At 52.1% G+C, this 15,614-nt stretch overlaps 1 protein-coding gene across 2 annotated transcripts in view; it reads left to right on the forward strand.

Annotated features, from left to right (window-relative positions):
• Nucleotides 1–15,614, forward strand: part of C13H10orf67 (chromosome 13 C10orf67 homolog) — a 119,155-nt gene that overhangs the window by 1,641 nt on the left and 101,900 nt on the right. For both annotated transcript variants that reach the window (XM_070056147.2, XM_089312445.1), the window contains exons 2-4: nucleotides 5,248–5,368; nucleotides 11,653–11,796; nucleotides 13,076–13,150. In XM_070056147.2, the coding sequence (XP_069912248.2) occupies nucleotides 5,248–5,368; nucleotides 11,653–11,796; nucleotides 13,076–13,150 (340 nt within the window). The remainder of the gene's footprint in view (nucleotides 1–5,247; nucleotides 5,369–11,652; nucleotides 11,797–13,075; nucleotides 13,151–15,614) is intronic.

Genomic DNA, 15,614 nt, shown 5'->3' on the forward strand with positions numbered 1-15,614 from the left:
ACATTCATGGCTCTCTTTTCTAGAGTAACAGCATTCCTAATCTTATATCTGATTCATTAAAAACTCTGTTATCTTCCCAAGACCATGTTTCATGCATAACAACCCACTTGCTACTGAGAAATGGGGTTGCTGAGACTATAAATAAGGCCTGTGTGGGGACTACTTAGCTCATTTGTTGTGATGGGGGTGAGGCTGTCGTCTGAGATGAGAGGTGTTTGGAATTTGAAGGGAAGCTGGAATCACTTAGATTCTTTTTTTTTTTTTTTTTTTTTGACAGGCAGAGTGGACAGTGAGAGAGAGAGACAGAGAGAAAGGTCTTCCTTTGCCGTTGGTTCACCCTCCAGTGGCCGCTGTGGCCGGCGCACCGCGCTGATCCAATGGCAGGAGCCAGGTGCTTCTCCTGGTCTCCCATGGGGTGCAGGGCCCAAGCACCTGGGCCATCCTCCACTGCACTCCCTGGCCACAGCAGAGAGCTGGCCTGGAAGAGGGGCAACCGGGACAGAATCCGGCGCCCAGACCGGGACTAGAACCCGGTGTGCCGGCGCCGCTAGGCGGAGGATTAGCCTAGTGAGCTGCGGCGCCGGCCTGAAATCACTTAGATTCTGAAGGAGCCATGCCCTCCTGAACCAGCAACACGAAAGGTTGGGCCTGGGGTGACCCTCGTGTCATGGTCTGCCCTCACCAGGGACCAGAGGAAGAATCTGACGCTCCAGGCTTAGCATTTTCTTTTTACGAAATCTTCATTTATTTCCATTTTATTTGAAAGGCAGAGAGGGGAAGAGACAGATCAATCATCCATCCGCTGGTTCATTCCCCCAGTGCCTGCAGCAGCTGGGACTGCACCAGTCCAAAGCTGGGAGTTGGAACCCCGTCTGGGTCCCATGCGGGTGGCAGGGACCCGAGTGGCTGAGTGATCACCCTTGCCTCGCAGGTGCGCGTTAGCAGGAAGCTGGATCGGGCGTGGAGCCAGGACGCAAGCCCAGGCACTCTCGTGTAGGTGCCCCAAGTGCGTCCTGACCTGGAGGCCAAAGGCCTGCCCCCACCACTGGTACTCCGGGGTGTCATTGTGACCTCTGGTCATGCAGTCGGAGTGGAAGGGCAGCCGGTGCCAGCACAGACTTGCTGCAGGGTCACCCTTGCTGTGGGCTCCAGCACAAACAGGGAGCTCTGGCCGGCGCCGCGGCTCACTAGGCTAATCCTCCGCCTTGCGGTGCCGGCACACCGGATTCTAGTCCCGGTCGGGGTGCCGGATTCTGTCCCGGTTGCCCCTCTTCCAGGCCAGCCCTCTGCTATGGCCCGGGAGTGCAGTGGAGGATGGCCCAAGTGCTTGGGCCCTGCACCCCATGGGAGACCAGGAGAAGTACCTGGCTCCTGGCTTCAGATCAGCGCGGTGTGCCGGCCACGGCGGCCATTGGAGGGTGAACCAACAGTAAAGGAAGACCTTTCTCTCTGTCTCTCTCTCTCACTGTCCACTCTGCCTGTCAAAAAAAAAAAAAAAAAAAAAAAGAAAAGAAAAGAAAGAAAGAAACAGGGAGCTCTGCCTGACACCTGGGAAGTGGCTGGAGGTAGCACACAGTGTGGGGTGTGGTGCCTGCCGTCCCCGGTCTGTTCTTCATGAAGGCCTGAAGCAGCAACATTCTGGATGAAACTGAGAACATTTGAAGTGGTCCTTTGTTGAAGAATTCATGTGACTTTAAAATGATTGATTTGGAAAGAATTTCACATCTACAGAAAAGTGACCAGATTAAAACAAAGAATGCCCACATCCCTTTCACCTAGAATTTTCTATTTTTCATATTTTTCTTAAAAAAAAAAAGATGTATTTATTTGAAAGGCACACACACACACACACGGCGGGGGTAGGGGGAGACCGACTTTTCATCTGCTAGTTCACTTCCCAGATGGCCACAACGGCCAGATCTGACCAGGCTGAAGCGGGGAGTCGGGAGCTGCGTCCTGGTCTCCCACATGGGTGGCAGTGCCCAGGTGTTTGAGCCATGTTTGGCTGTCTTCCCAGGCCCATGAGCAGGGAGTTGGATTGGAAGTGGGGCAGCTGGAACTTGAACTGGCGCCCTGATACGGGATGCCGGCACTGGAAGCAGCAACTCGATCTCCAGCTTCGTCGTGCTCCCACTACACTGGTGCACACACACACGTGCATACACACTCACATTCAGGCCCCGTTTACCGTCTGTCTCTCCACAGCGGGAGATCAGCATTGCACAGAACTCCCGTCCAGCCCACATGCCCATTCAGATTGTGCCTACCTGGTCAAGGAGCCTATCCAGACATACACGTTGGCCTTTCAGACATTCATTCTGCCGGAGTTCCTCATCCTTTCCCCGTCTCTCATGTCCCTGACACTTCTGGGAATGACAGAATTTGTGTCCTGCGGACGCCCAGCCCTGCCTGGGCCCGCGCACGCTCCTCCCTAGGGGCTCAGGCTGTGTCCTGTGGACGCCCAGCCCTGCCTGGGCCCATGGACGCTCCTCCCTAGGGGCTTGGGCTGTGTCCTGCGGACGCCCAGCCCTGCCTGGGCCCATGGACGCTCCTCCCTAGGGGCTTGGGCTGTGTCCTGTGGACGCCCAGTTCTGCCTGGGCCCACAGACGCTCCTCCCTAGGGGCTCAGGCTGTGTCCTGTGGACGCCCAGCCCTGCCTGGGCCCACAGACGCTCCTCCCTAGGGGCTTGGGCTGTGTCCTGTGGACGCCCAGCCCTGCCTGGGCCCGGGGACGCTCCTCCCCAGGGGCTCAGGCTGTGTCCTGTGGACGCCCAGTTCTGCCTGGGCCCACAGACACTCCTCCCTAGGGGCTCGGGCTGTGTCCTGTGGACGCCCAGCCCTGCCTGGGCCCGGGGACGCTCCTCCCTAGGGGCTCAGGCTGTGTTCCAGGCAGGAGCGCCCTGACCAGGAGCTCTGCTTCCGGTTGAGCAGGCACAGTTGTTCAGTCATTTTCTGCATTAACCTTGGTCGCCTTGTGTTGGTGTCGTCCAAGGTTCTCTGTCTTAATTTTGTGATGCTTTCCAGTGTAATAAATTTTTATTTAGTGGGTGGATGTTGCAGACTTTTCTCTTCCTAAGCAAGAATATATTGACACCCCCCACCCCAATGTCATCGACAGCTCATGTTCCCCAAGGAGCCTTGGGTCCTTCTGATTGAGGATAGTATTTAGAAAGCAACCTCTTGGCATTTGGTGTGCTCACTGCTTCGGGGTATCATTGTTCCAGCCCCTCATGGAGCATAATAGAAACAAATGTGTACAGGCATACGTGGGGGTGGGCCTCTGGCACAGCATTAAGATGCTGGTTAGACACCGGCATCCCACATTGAAGTGCCTGGCTTTGGCTCCTGGCTCCAGCTCTTGACTCCAGCTTCCTGCTAATGCAGACCCAGGGGGCAGTGGTGGTGGCTCAAGCATTTGGGTTCCAGAAACCCACGTGGTAGGCCCAGGTAGTTCCTGGCTACTGGCTTTGGCCCCCTGGCTGTTGCAGGCGTTGGGAAGTGAACCAGGGGATGGGAGCTCACTCTTTGTCTCACTGTCTGGCTCTCAGATAAGTAAATATTTTCTAAAAATGTATATGTGTAGATATATTTATATACACACACGCACACAATTATACCTGTAACTATTTGTCTATCTGTCTATGTGTTTTTCTACTCGTACCCTTAGCCTTCCCTATCTGTGAGTTCTGCATCTGTGGATTCAACCAGCCAGGGACTTAATACAGTTTTAAAAATCACATCTATACTGACATTTACTAAACAATACAGCATAGCAACTAGTTGCATAGCGTTCATCTTGTGTCAGATATTATAAATAATCTAGCAGTGACTTAAGGAATACCGGTGAATGTGTGCCAGTTATATGCAAATGCTGACATCACAAAGCAGGAAGTAGAAAAGAGAACATATGCTGACCTGAACTGAAGTCATCAAACCCGCTGTGGGAACCGCCCTCCAGGGTACCCCCCCACCCACCGTGATCCAAAGACCTCCCACAGGTCCCACCTCTCAGATACCATTGGGTCAAGTCTCTGCCCTTAATCTGTTGACTTCAGAGTTCATACAGCTATATGAGTTTTGGGGAGACAAATCTTGCTGAACCTATTCCACCAACAGTAGCACAGGAAACAATAATAGATAAGCTATAAATAGAAGGGGCTGTAAATAGAGTATGAATCAAACTATTATATATAAATATAAATATATAATAGAATATGAATATATAAACATATAATATATAATATATATCTATAGATATACTTGATATAAATAAATAATAAAATAAGTTAAAATAATTAAATATAAATATATAAAATATATAAATATATAATATATATAAATATATAAATAGAATATGAATCATATTCAGAAAAAATAAAATGGGCGTCTAGAGAACAGTGTGCCACAGTCCCGGGCTACTGGTAATCCATGGATTCCTACTGAATGTCATTCACCAACCCCTTAAATTTTTCTAAAGATTTATTTATTTATTTTAAAGGAAGGGTTACAGAAAGAGAGAGAGAGAGGGAGAGATACTTTCCATTCGCCGGTTCACTTCCCAAATGGCCACAACAGCCAGGGCTGGTCCGAGCTGAAGCCCAGAGCGAGGAACTTCATCAGGGTCTCCCACGTAGGCGCGGGGGCCCAACCACTGAGCCATCCTCCACTGCCTTTCCAGGTGCATCAGCAGGGAGCTGCATCAGGAGTGGAGCAGCCGGGACGTAATCACAGGGCCCACAGGCAGTGGTTCAACCTGCTGTGCCACAATGCTGGCCCCAGAATATTGAAAATATAATAGGACTTACCCCAACCGTACACATTCATGTACATTCCTAAGAAAGTATCTACGATAGGGCCGGCGCCGTGGCTCAATAGGCTAATCCTCCACCTTGCGGCGCCGGCACACCGGGTTCTAGTCCCGGTCGGGGCGCCGGATTCTGTCCCGGTTGCCCCTCTTCCAGGCCAGCCCTCTGCTGTGGCCAGGGAGTGCAGTGGAGGATGGCCCAGGTGCTTGGGCCCTGCACCCCATGGGAGACCAGGAAAAGCACCTGGATCCTGGCTCCTGCCATCGGATCAGCGTGGTGCGCCGGCTGCAGCGGCGGCCATTGGAGGGTGAACCAACGGCATAGGAAGACCTTTCTCTCTGTCTCTCTCACTGTCCACTCTGCCTGTCAAAAATAATAATAATAAAAAAAAAAAGAAAATATCTACGATGTAAAGTGCATTTAACCCTTTTTTTCCCCCTAGATATAACATTTCTGATGACTTGAAGGTGGGCTTTTTCAACACAGACCATGCGACACAAACAGACTACAGTGAAATTTTGCCGGTGAAAGAATTAAGTTCGTCTACGCAGGAGTTAGCGCAGGTAACACTGTATTGATTCTTAAACTTCTGAGATGGTCTTTAGATATTATTTGCCTTCATGTCGCTTTCATTGCAGAACTGAAATGGTTAAAATTTTAAAAATCTTAGCATCGTTGAAAAACTGATGTGAGTTGTGTGTGTGTTTTTTTTTTAAGTTAATGTAAGCTCTTATTTGTATTTTTGTCTTAATGTGGCATGCCTACATATGTCACCTTGTTTGGGGATATGCTTGCTTAGTCTTTGACATGAGCGTTTTCTCTGTGTGAGACATTGAACACGCTATAGCATACTTTACGCATGCAGAGGGATCTACTTGCCGTCCAGCGTAGAGCTTTGTCAAATCTGCATTCTCACATCTTCCCTTTAGATCTTTTTCGGTTGTAGAGGAAGGGAACATTTCATGTACATCAGCCATCTAATTACAGAACTCTGTGACGTGATGTCACATTCCACTGCAGATACTCTCCCCTGCCTGGCCTTGGCTGTTTTTCACTGGATATAATTCAGAAATTGTTCCGCCCTGGTACCTAAAGACTCCTCATTCTGTCAACGGATGTTGTGTCGCAAGATGCGCATCACACAGTGAGCCGCCCCCAGTGACGGCCTTGGACGAGTCCTGCCCATGCTCTCCTGCCAGTGACTCTGTGGTGCCAGTGTCCAAGGGTGGAGTTTTGGTCGGAGGATGTGTGCATCAGTTACCGTGGGGTTCAGGACCGAATTGCCCTGTGTCGCTCCGACAACACTCCCACTGCTGGCTCTAAGGGCACCTTTCCCACGTTCCTGCCAAGTTGTCGCTTCATGTGTGACAGCTGCCTGAGAGAAGTTTTCAGTTTTATCCCCTGGTAACTAGGCTGTCCCAGTGACTAAGCTTTGGTCAGTAGGATTTCCATGGAGAAGGCACGTGGCAGCTTTGGGTAACTCATCAACAGTCAGTTCATATGCACCCTCTGCCTCCTGCCCCTCCCTCCCTCCTTCCCCCCTCCTCCCCTCTGTCCCTCCCTCCTGCCTGCCTGCCCTCTTCCCTCCCCCCCACTCTCCCTCCTTCCCTTCCTCCCTCCTTCCCTCCCTCCTCTTGTCCCTCCCTGCCTCCTTCATTCCCTCTTCCTTCCTTCCTTCCCCCCTGTCTCCCTCCCCTCCTCCCTCCTTGCCTTCCCTGTGGCCCTCAGAATACAGAACACATTTGGACCCCAGCGAGATAAACAGTGGAATCTTAGATCATTTTCCCCACTGTCTAGGCAGGTTGCTAATGAAGGAAAGCTGCATTTATGGCTCATTTATATGTCTGTTATTTGGAATTTTTGTTATAGTGTGTCGCTCCCCCTCTTCGTGGAGGAACGACACTAAACCCTGCCTAGGCTTCATATCCGAGTCACGGCACCATTATGTCGCTCCCCGTCTTCGTGGAGGAACGACACAGGACCCTGCGCTGTTCTTTCGTCTGCTCGGCCCTCCCCGGGTTTGCTGCTGGTTCCTCCCGGGTTGGCTACTATCCCTTCCACCTCCGTGGAAGGGTGGTTCCCCCTGGCCACTTTCCCCACTTCCGCAGGGGAGCGGCACACCGCCGGCCGGCTTTCTCGGGGCTGCACAGGTGTTCCTTCAGCTAGATGTTCCCCTTAGATGTTCCTGGTGCATGCCGTCTCTCTCCTCCTTTATAGTCCTCCTCTGCCAATCCCAACTCGGCTGCCCACACGCCGAGTACGCTGCTCTCCTCCAATCAGGAGCAAGTCCTACAGTTTATTAGCTGAACTGGAGGCAGCTGTGTAGAAGCTGTTTTCTTCTCTCCCAGCGCCATACTGTGGGAGAGCAGATGCATAGAATAAGTCTTAATTCCAGTAACTTAGTCTAGTCCGAGTTGCTCCCCACAATAGTGAAAGTAAAATCCTATACATGTTGAAATCAGATGAAAATTTTCTTTCTGTTTCTAATTAATGAATTGGTTTTTCTAGGTTAATTTTTTTTTTCATTTTATTTGAAAGGTAGAGAGACAGAGTGAGAGATCTTCCATCTGTTGGCTCACTCCCCAAATGCCCGGAACAGCCAGGGCTGGGGCCAGACTAAAGCCAGGAGCCTGAAACTCCATCCAGGTCTCCCATATAGATAACAGGGAGCCAAGTATTTGAGCCATCACCCGCTGCTGTGTCCCAGGGAACGCATTAGCAGGGGAGACGGATGGGCAGTGGGAGAGCCAGGTCTTGACCCTGCACGCTGATACGGGATGCAGGCATTTTAAGTGGTGACTTTATTGCCATACCAGACATCTGCCCCTAATGAAGTGTTGGTGTTTTTAATCACAAATGATTGGATGTTTTCCATGGATCTGTTGAGATGATCATGTGGTCATATGACTGTTCTTCTTTATTGGAGGGGGCAAAACTTGGCTTTTTTTTTGACAGCCAGAGTGGACAGTGAGAGAGAGAGAGAGACAGAGAGAAAGGTCTTCCTTTGCCGTTGGTTCACCCTCCAATGGCCACTGCGGCTGGCGCACCGCGCTGATCCGAAGGCAGGAGCCAGGTGCTTCTCCTGGTCTCCCATGGGGTGCAGGGCCCAAGCACTTGGGCCATCCTCCACTGCACTCCCTGGCCACAGCAGAGAGCTGGCCTGGAAGAGGAGCAACCAGGACAGAATCCGGCGCCCCGACCAGGACTAGAACCCGGTGTGCCGGCGCCGCTAGGTGGAGGATTAGCCTAGTGAGCCGCGGTGCCGGCAAAACTTGGCTTTTGTAAGCTAAGCCATCCTCGAGTTCCTGGAACGAGCCTGACTGGATTGTGATACTGCTTTGTGCCTTATTTGCTGATAGTTTACCGAGGAGTGCGTTCGCGTTTCTAAGTGACACTGCCCTGTAATTTTCTTTTCTGGCCCTGCTGCTGTTCAGTCCTGGCACCACAGTCACAGCACCCTCATGCAGTGAGGTGGGTGGCGCCCCCTGCTCTATTCCTGGAGCTCCGTGGCCCGGGACTTGGATCAGGTGTCTCTTCAAGGTTTGCTAAAAGTTGCCTGTGAAACTGTGCTGACTTTCATTGCTGTTGTCGTTTGGTTATGAGTATATTCTGGGATCAGTCTTGATATTTCTTTATGCAAGTATTTCTTTTGCTAGATCTTCAAGTTATTAGTTTAATGTTATTTTCTCTTATTTCAAAAAGGTCTTTTACTGTATCTATAGTTATATTCCCTTTTTCATTTTTTTTAAAGATTTATAGGGCTGATGTTGTAGCATAGTGCGATGCTGGCTTCCCATGTAGACACCAGTTTGAGTCCTGGCTGCTCCACTTTGAATCCAGCTCTCTGCTAATGCACCTGGGAAAGGCAGCAGAAGATGGCCCACATGTTTGGGCCCCTGCTACCCACATGGTAGACCTGGAAGAAGCTACTGGCTCCTGGCTTCTGCCTGTCCCAGCCCTGGCTGGTGCAGCCATCTCAGGAATGAACCAGTGGATGGAAGATCTCACTCTCTGTCTCTCCTTTTCTCTCTCTGTCACTCTGACTCTCAAGTAAAATAAATACTTTTTTAAAGCTGCGAGCCCAGCACTAAATCCCGGTCTCTCACACAAATGAACGGGACTCAAGTACTTGAGCCAAGGGTGTGCATTAGCAGGGAGCTGCAGTTGGGAGTAGAGCCAGGGTTTGAATCCAGGCACTCTGGTACTGCATACAGCATTCCAAGTAGCACCTTAACTAACTGCTATGCCAAACACCTGCCCCAGTTTATCCAATTATAAAATTATTCTTCTGTTGATCTGTCTTGAAGTTCACATACCCCTTTTTCTATCTTTATTCTTTTAAATACTTCCAGTGAAGTTTTAGTTTCAGATATATTTTCAACTCTAGAGTTTGCTTTCTTTGTCATAGTTTCTATTTCTGTTTCTGTTTCCCTTTTTTGCCCCCATTTATCATAACCATATTTTCCTCCACTCCAGCATGCATAGTTATAATAGCTGCTTTAAAATCTTTTCCTGGGAATCCCATCATTTTGGTAATATTGGGATTGGTTTCAGTCATCCTTTTTCTTGAGATTGGATCAAATTTTCCTTTTTTCGGGGGGTGACTATGAAATCATTGGGATTATGTTGCAAATGTTATTGTGTGAACTCTGACGTGTTCCCCTGGAGACTGTCGTTAAAAAAAAAAGATTTATTTATTTAAAAGTCAGAGTTACACAGAGAGAGGAGAGGCAGAGAAAGAGAGACAGACAGACAGAGAGAGGTCTTCCATCCGCTGGCTCACTCCCCAGTTGGCTGCAGTGGCCAGAGCTGCGCTGATCTGAAGCCAGGAGCCAGGAGCTTCTTCCAGGTCTCCCACGTGGTTCAGGGGCCCAAGGACTTGGGCCATCTTCCACTGCTTTCCCAGGCCATAGCAGAGAGCTGGATGGGAAGTGGAGCAGCCGGGTCTTGAACCAGCGCCCATATGAGATGCCAGCACTTCAGGCCAGGGTGTTACCCCACTGCGCCACAGCTGATCCAGCTTCCTATTAATGCAAACCCTGGGAGGCAGCAGGTGATGGCTCAAGTACTTGGGTTCCTGGATTAAGTTCCAGGCTCCTGGGCTTGACCTGGCCTAACCCTGGCTGTTGTGGACATTTGGGGATGGAAGACCTCTCTGTCTGTCTCTGTCTCTCAAATTAAAATGAAAATTAAAAAAGAAATTATTAGACAAAAAAAGAACTACTGGCATGGCCCTTATAGAAGAAGGGGCAGCCGGGCTTCCTTAGCTCAAAGCTAGGAAGGTGGGATTGTGGGGGTTTGAAACACATTTGCCACTGCTGGGGGACACAGGGGCGAGCCCTGGCAGCTGGAGTGCCCAGGGGAGCCACTGTGGTGCCCAGGGAACAGCTGGTTCTCGTGCCCAGCCAGACCTGGGTGAGGCTGCCCCTGCCGGAGGGCCCAGCTGTGCTCCTCTGTTCCCTTCGCCGTGTGCCTGGTGGCGACTCAGGTGCTGGGGCGTGAGGAAGAGGTGAGGGAGAAGGGAAAGCCCAAGAAGGAATCCCCCCGTCTTGTCTTTAAGGATGGGCAGCTGCCGCCTACGGGCCTCCTAGTGCGGTCCAGGGAGAACGGGCGCCCTGCAGGGTGATTGGAAGCATTCTAACGACCAGCTGCCTGGAGGCAGTGTTCTAGTGGTGGGAGGGCACTCTGCTCCCAAGCACAAACAGAAAAGCCATGGGCGTTCTGAGAGTGGGGGAAGATCATTTTCAGGAGCTGGCAGAGGACACGCACGCGCTGTGTCTCGATCACAAATGGTTCGGGGTCGACACGCCGGTTATAGTATTTAGCCGCATGGCCAGGGCAGGCACAGTGGTTAACTTGCTGCTTGGGACGGCTGCATTCCATGTCGGATCCTGACTCCACCTCCTATTGCAGCCTCCTGCTAATGCCCTCTTGGGGACAGCAGGTGAGAGGTCCTGCCATCCGTATGGGAGAGCTGCATGGAATTTCTGGCCTCTGGTTTCAATCTGGCCCCGGCCCTAGGTGTCGTGGGCATTTGGGGAATGAACCAGTGGATGGAAGATTGCTCTCTCTGTGTCTGTCTTTCAAATCAGTGAAACAGCAAACAAGCACAGGGTAAGTTATTTTTTAAATAAATCTATGGCTAACAGATTCTCAGCAAACATTGATTCCTGTCTGTCTTTTCTGATCTGAAATCCATGTCTTTTTTTTTTTTAAAAGGATTTTTTATTTTACTTTTCTGAAGAGTTACAGAGAGAGAAAAAGAGAGAGACAGAGAGAGATCTTCCACCCACTGGTTCATTCCACAAATGGCCTCAATGGCCAAAGCTGTGCTGGTCCAAAGCCAGGAAGCAGGAGCTTCCTCCGGGTGTCCCACATGGGCCATCTTCTGCCGCCTTCCCAGGTGGATTAGCAGGGAGCTGGATCAGAAGCGGAGCAGCCGGGACTCAGACACACATTTGGGATGCCGGTGCCGCAGGCAGTGGCTTTACCCATTATGCCACAGCGCTGTCCCCAAAATCCATGTCTTCAAGTGAGTCCATGCACGCATTTTGAGGCACGACAAAAGACTCTTGTCTGTTAGTGCAGAAATCTCATTCTGTGTGGAAGGAAACTACAGGGACCACCTCCGCCCTCCTCTGTTAGCTTGGCAAATGAACTCCCGTTGAAAGTTCAGGCGCCATTCGGTGAGACTCCCCAGCATGCACAGACTGACAGGTGATCCAAAAAGTAGGACCGGCCTCTGGCCAGGCTTCCAGATTGTACGCACACAGAGAGAGAGAGCACGCTGCACTCTTGCGGCAGACGGCCCTGCCTCCCTCTCGGTAACGCGTGTTTCCTTCTCCAGATGGTCAGATCCATCCAGATGGACTTCGGCTTCCTCAGACAGCTGCTGCAGTTGAGGTTTGAGGACCAGCTTAAGGAGCAGTCGCTAAACCTCTTCAACACTCTGCGCGACAGGATCCTGGAAGTGGAAAAGCACTACCAGCAGGTAGACCCCCGCTTGGCCTGCAGGCGGGCGGGCCTTGCGCGCGGACCTGTAGCACTGCGTTTGGAATTTAGCAGGGCGGTTTGATTCGTGTGAATCGTGCCCCATACATGTGGGGCTAATGCACGTGGCTCTCCTGTGTCAGGAACTTCCGTACGTGCTTTGTGTAGGAGCTCATTTAATCCTCACGCCGACCTTACAGCGTAGGTCTGACTGTGTCTCCTGTTTTACAGGAGGGCTGACCAGCTTGCTCAAGTCACCGGTTAGGAAGCAGCAGGGCTCCGTTTCCAGCCCTCACTGCCTGGTGCTTGGAGTTCTCGCTCTGACCCCACAGTTCTGGCTCTGTGGGAGCCAAAGACACTAAAACAGCCACTTCAAGCAATTTCCTATAATCTTTGTTCAGGGTAGCACACTCGCCTGTTGCTAGGAGCAGGCATCACTGTTACTTCTGTGTTAACAATAACAAAATTCCCTTATCTAAGGCTTACTGCCTGGTACGATTGTCTGTGTGTATAGCAGACCGTACTGTAGCCCATAAACGTGCACACGTGTTACATGCTAATCCAAAACAACAGACAACAACGACAACAACAAAATCCCTCATTTTCTTGTTGGCCACACCACTTTAGGTACTATGCTAAGCTTTTTCAATATTTTTGCTCTCTAAATTCCCTCAACATCCTAAACTGGAAATTCTGTTTTCCTTGATCCATAGAGAAGGAAACAGTTTGCCAGTGGGAAGTCTGGTGGCCGTCGGGGCCCAAGGACACTGGCATTGGCTTCCATTCAAGGCTGCCTGGCCTTCAGGATGGGATCCAAATTGATATCGGTCTCAGGGGCATTACAAAAACATACAAAAAATGTCTTTCATGGTTATCCTCAGCAGATCAACCAACGTATTGGATTAATGATTCTTGCTTACAGATTGGCCACTGTATGTAGAGTTCTGAGCATATCCCATGACAGAAGCTCAAGGACCAGGGGAAGAGAAGGAGGCAGAAACAGACGCCACCGCTGTTTAGAAAGCAGCGCTAGGAAGACACAGGGAGAATTGAGCTGTCGTGTAAATGAAGGGTTCAGACGACCTGTGGCCTCCCTGTGACTTTGGGTGGAGCCCGTGGAGAGTCTGAATGCGCTGCCCGAGCTGCTGGGAGGGAGAAGGGCTCTCAGAACTCGGGCTGCTGGTTTTTCCACCGGAAGTCCCCCCGCCGCCCCCACCAGCGCACGTGAGTGGCGTTGGGAACGCGCCCTGGTGCTAACCCTCTGTCCTTGTGGCTTGCAGAACGAGGACAACATGAGGAAGTGCTTCTACCAGCAGCTGGCCGACGCCATCGCCGTCATCAGAGGGTCCTACCAGGTGGGGCAGAGCCGGCTGTGGTGTCTGGGGCGCTCGCCTTGGACTCCGGGGCTGGGCTGTCCACTCCGAAGATCCATGTCCTCTCAGGGGGGTCGGGCCTCCCGCAGTTCACTCTCACACCAGATTCACCAGAGTAACGCTTTGTGCTGCGGGATTCTGCTTCCCCTCAAAGTGGAAAATTCCTTCTGGTGCCCGAGGCCCCCGGGCAGGTGCCTACGTACCGCAGAGCAGGACTGGTGGGGAGGCAGTGGCGTGGAGTCTGTGAGATCTGTGCACTCCACGGAGGGACTTTTCTGTCGGTCACATGTGCTCCTGTCGGCAGGCTGCACAGGGATGGCGTAGTTAGCAGGGTTTACGGGAACACCTCGGTTACTCCTGCGGGGTGCTTTGGGAAGGCTTCAAGGAGGAGGTGATGGTTGTGCTGAGCTTTCTTTTTTTTTTTTTTTGGACAGGCAGAGTAGACAGAAAGAGAGACAGAGAGAAAAGTCTTCCTTTTGCCGTTGGTTCACCCTCCAATGGCCGCCGCGGCCAGCACGCTGTGGCCAGCGCACCGCGCTGATCTGATGGCAGGAGCCAGGTGCTTCTCCTGGTCTCCCATGGGGTGCAGGGCCCAAGCACTTGGGCCATCCTCCACTGCACTCCCTGGCCACAGCAGAGAGCTGGCCTGAAAGAGGGGCAACCGGGACAGAATCCGGTGCCCCGACCGGGACTAGAACCCGGTGTGCCGGCGCCGCAGGCGGAGGATTAGCCTAGTGAGCCGCGGCACCGGCCTTGAACTTTCTTTTTTATTTTTTAATTTAAAAGTTTTTTTCTATTTTTTAAGGTTATTTATTTGAGGAACTACACAGAGAGAGAGAAAGAGAGAGAAAGAGGGAGAGGGAGAGGGAGGGAGGGAAGGAGAGAGAGAGAGAGAGAGGGAGAGAGAGAGAGAGAAACTTCCATCCGCTGGCTCACTCTGCCTGCAATGGGCAGAGCAGAGTCAGAGCAGAGCCAGTAGCTTCCTCCTGGTCTCCCACGGGGGTGCAGGGGCCCAGGGACTTGGGTCATCTGCTGCTGCTTTCCCAGGCCATCAGCAGGGAGCTGGATTGAAAGTAGAGCAGCCATGGCTGGTGCCGCGGCTCACTAGGCTAATCCTCTGCCTTGCGGTGCCGGCACACCGGGTTCTAGTCCAGGTCAGGGTGCCGGATTCTGTCCCGGTTGCCCCTCTTCCAGGCCAGCTCTCTGCTGTGGCCAGGGAGTGCAGTGGAGGATGGCCCAGGTGCTTGGGCCCTGCACCCACATGGGAGACCAGGAGAAGTACCTGGCTCCTGCCTTCAGATCAGCGCGGTGCGCCGGCCACAGTGCACCAGCCGTGGCGACCATTGGAGGGTGAACCAACGGCAAAAGGAAGACCTTTCTCTCTGTCTCTCTCTCTCACTGTCCACTCTGCCTGTCAAAAAAAAAAAAAAAAAAAAAAAGTAGAGCAGCCGGGACACAAACTGGCACCCTTATGGATGCCACATTTCCATTATCTGCTACACGGTGATGCCGGCCTCTGGGCTGAGTTTTACAGCTAATAACTCAGCGGGTGGAGAGGAATAGAAGGGGATTCTATGCAGTTTTTAGCCCGCATGGGTCAGGCGTTTCTGGCGGTAAACGATGAAAACTTAACTCACACTGACATCAGCTACAGAAGGGAGGCCATGAGTGTGTGTGACTGGAAAGTGTCGAGAGACTGACGACTTCAGGAAGGTCAGATCTAGGTGCTCAGATAATAGCCCCGACAAATTGTCACCCCCTGCTTCTGCCTCCCGCTCCGACGGCTTCCCTGCTAAGCAGACTGCGTCCACACAGTGACAAACTCAGCCAGCGTGTCTCTTCTCAATCAGGAGTTCCTCTTGGCACCCCACTCTGCCCTGACCCGCCCTGGTTGTTGTGTGCCCTCCTCACGCCAGGCCAGAGTCACAGGCCCGGCCGGGGAGGTGGTGCTAGTGCAGGGCAGGGAAGGGAGGCCCTGTCACCTGGAGGAGCAGTGCTGGTTAGGTAGAAAGAGCAGGTAGGGCCTGGCCAGAGCATTGCCAGGTGCCACCTTGCCCGGTACACCGGCCACTACAGGGCATGGCTGTTCAAATTTGCCGGATGGCAGCGCTCCAGTGTTGGTGTGGCTCACCCAGGAGCCATGTCAGTGCCCCCGCTGTCTCTGTGCTCTCGCTAGTTAGACCTGAGGCCAGTGCTTGTTCTCTCTGGCTCTCCAGAGAGTAGTGCCCAAGGATCAAGTCCAAGTGTCTTGCCTGGCTTCCCCACAACGGGTGAGTGTTCAAAGCCGGTGCCAGGATCTTCGCTATGTAGCTGGAGTGTTGTTAAGCAGGAAGAGGGTAGGAGAGCAGATGGGCATTACCTGCAGCCATTGCGGGTGGTGGCGAGGGCAGGGGGCAGGGGGCAGGAGAGGAGGAAGGAAGCCCCGCCCCACAGTCAAAGGATGAAG

This window comes from Oryctolagus cuniculus, chromosome 13 (assembly GCF_051225735.1).
Source record: "Oryctolagus cuniculus isolate XC-2025 breed Fujian yellow rabbit chromosome 13, ASM5122573v1, whole genome shotgun sequence".
Lineage (NCBI taxonomy): Eukaryota > Metazoa > Chordata > Mammalia > Lagomorpha > Leporidae > Oryctolagus > Oryctolagus cuniculus.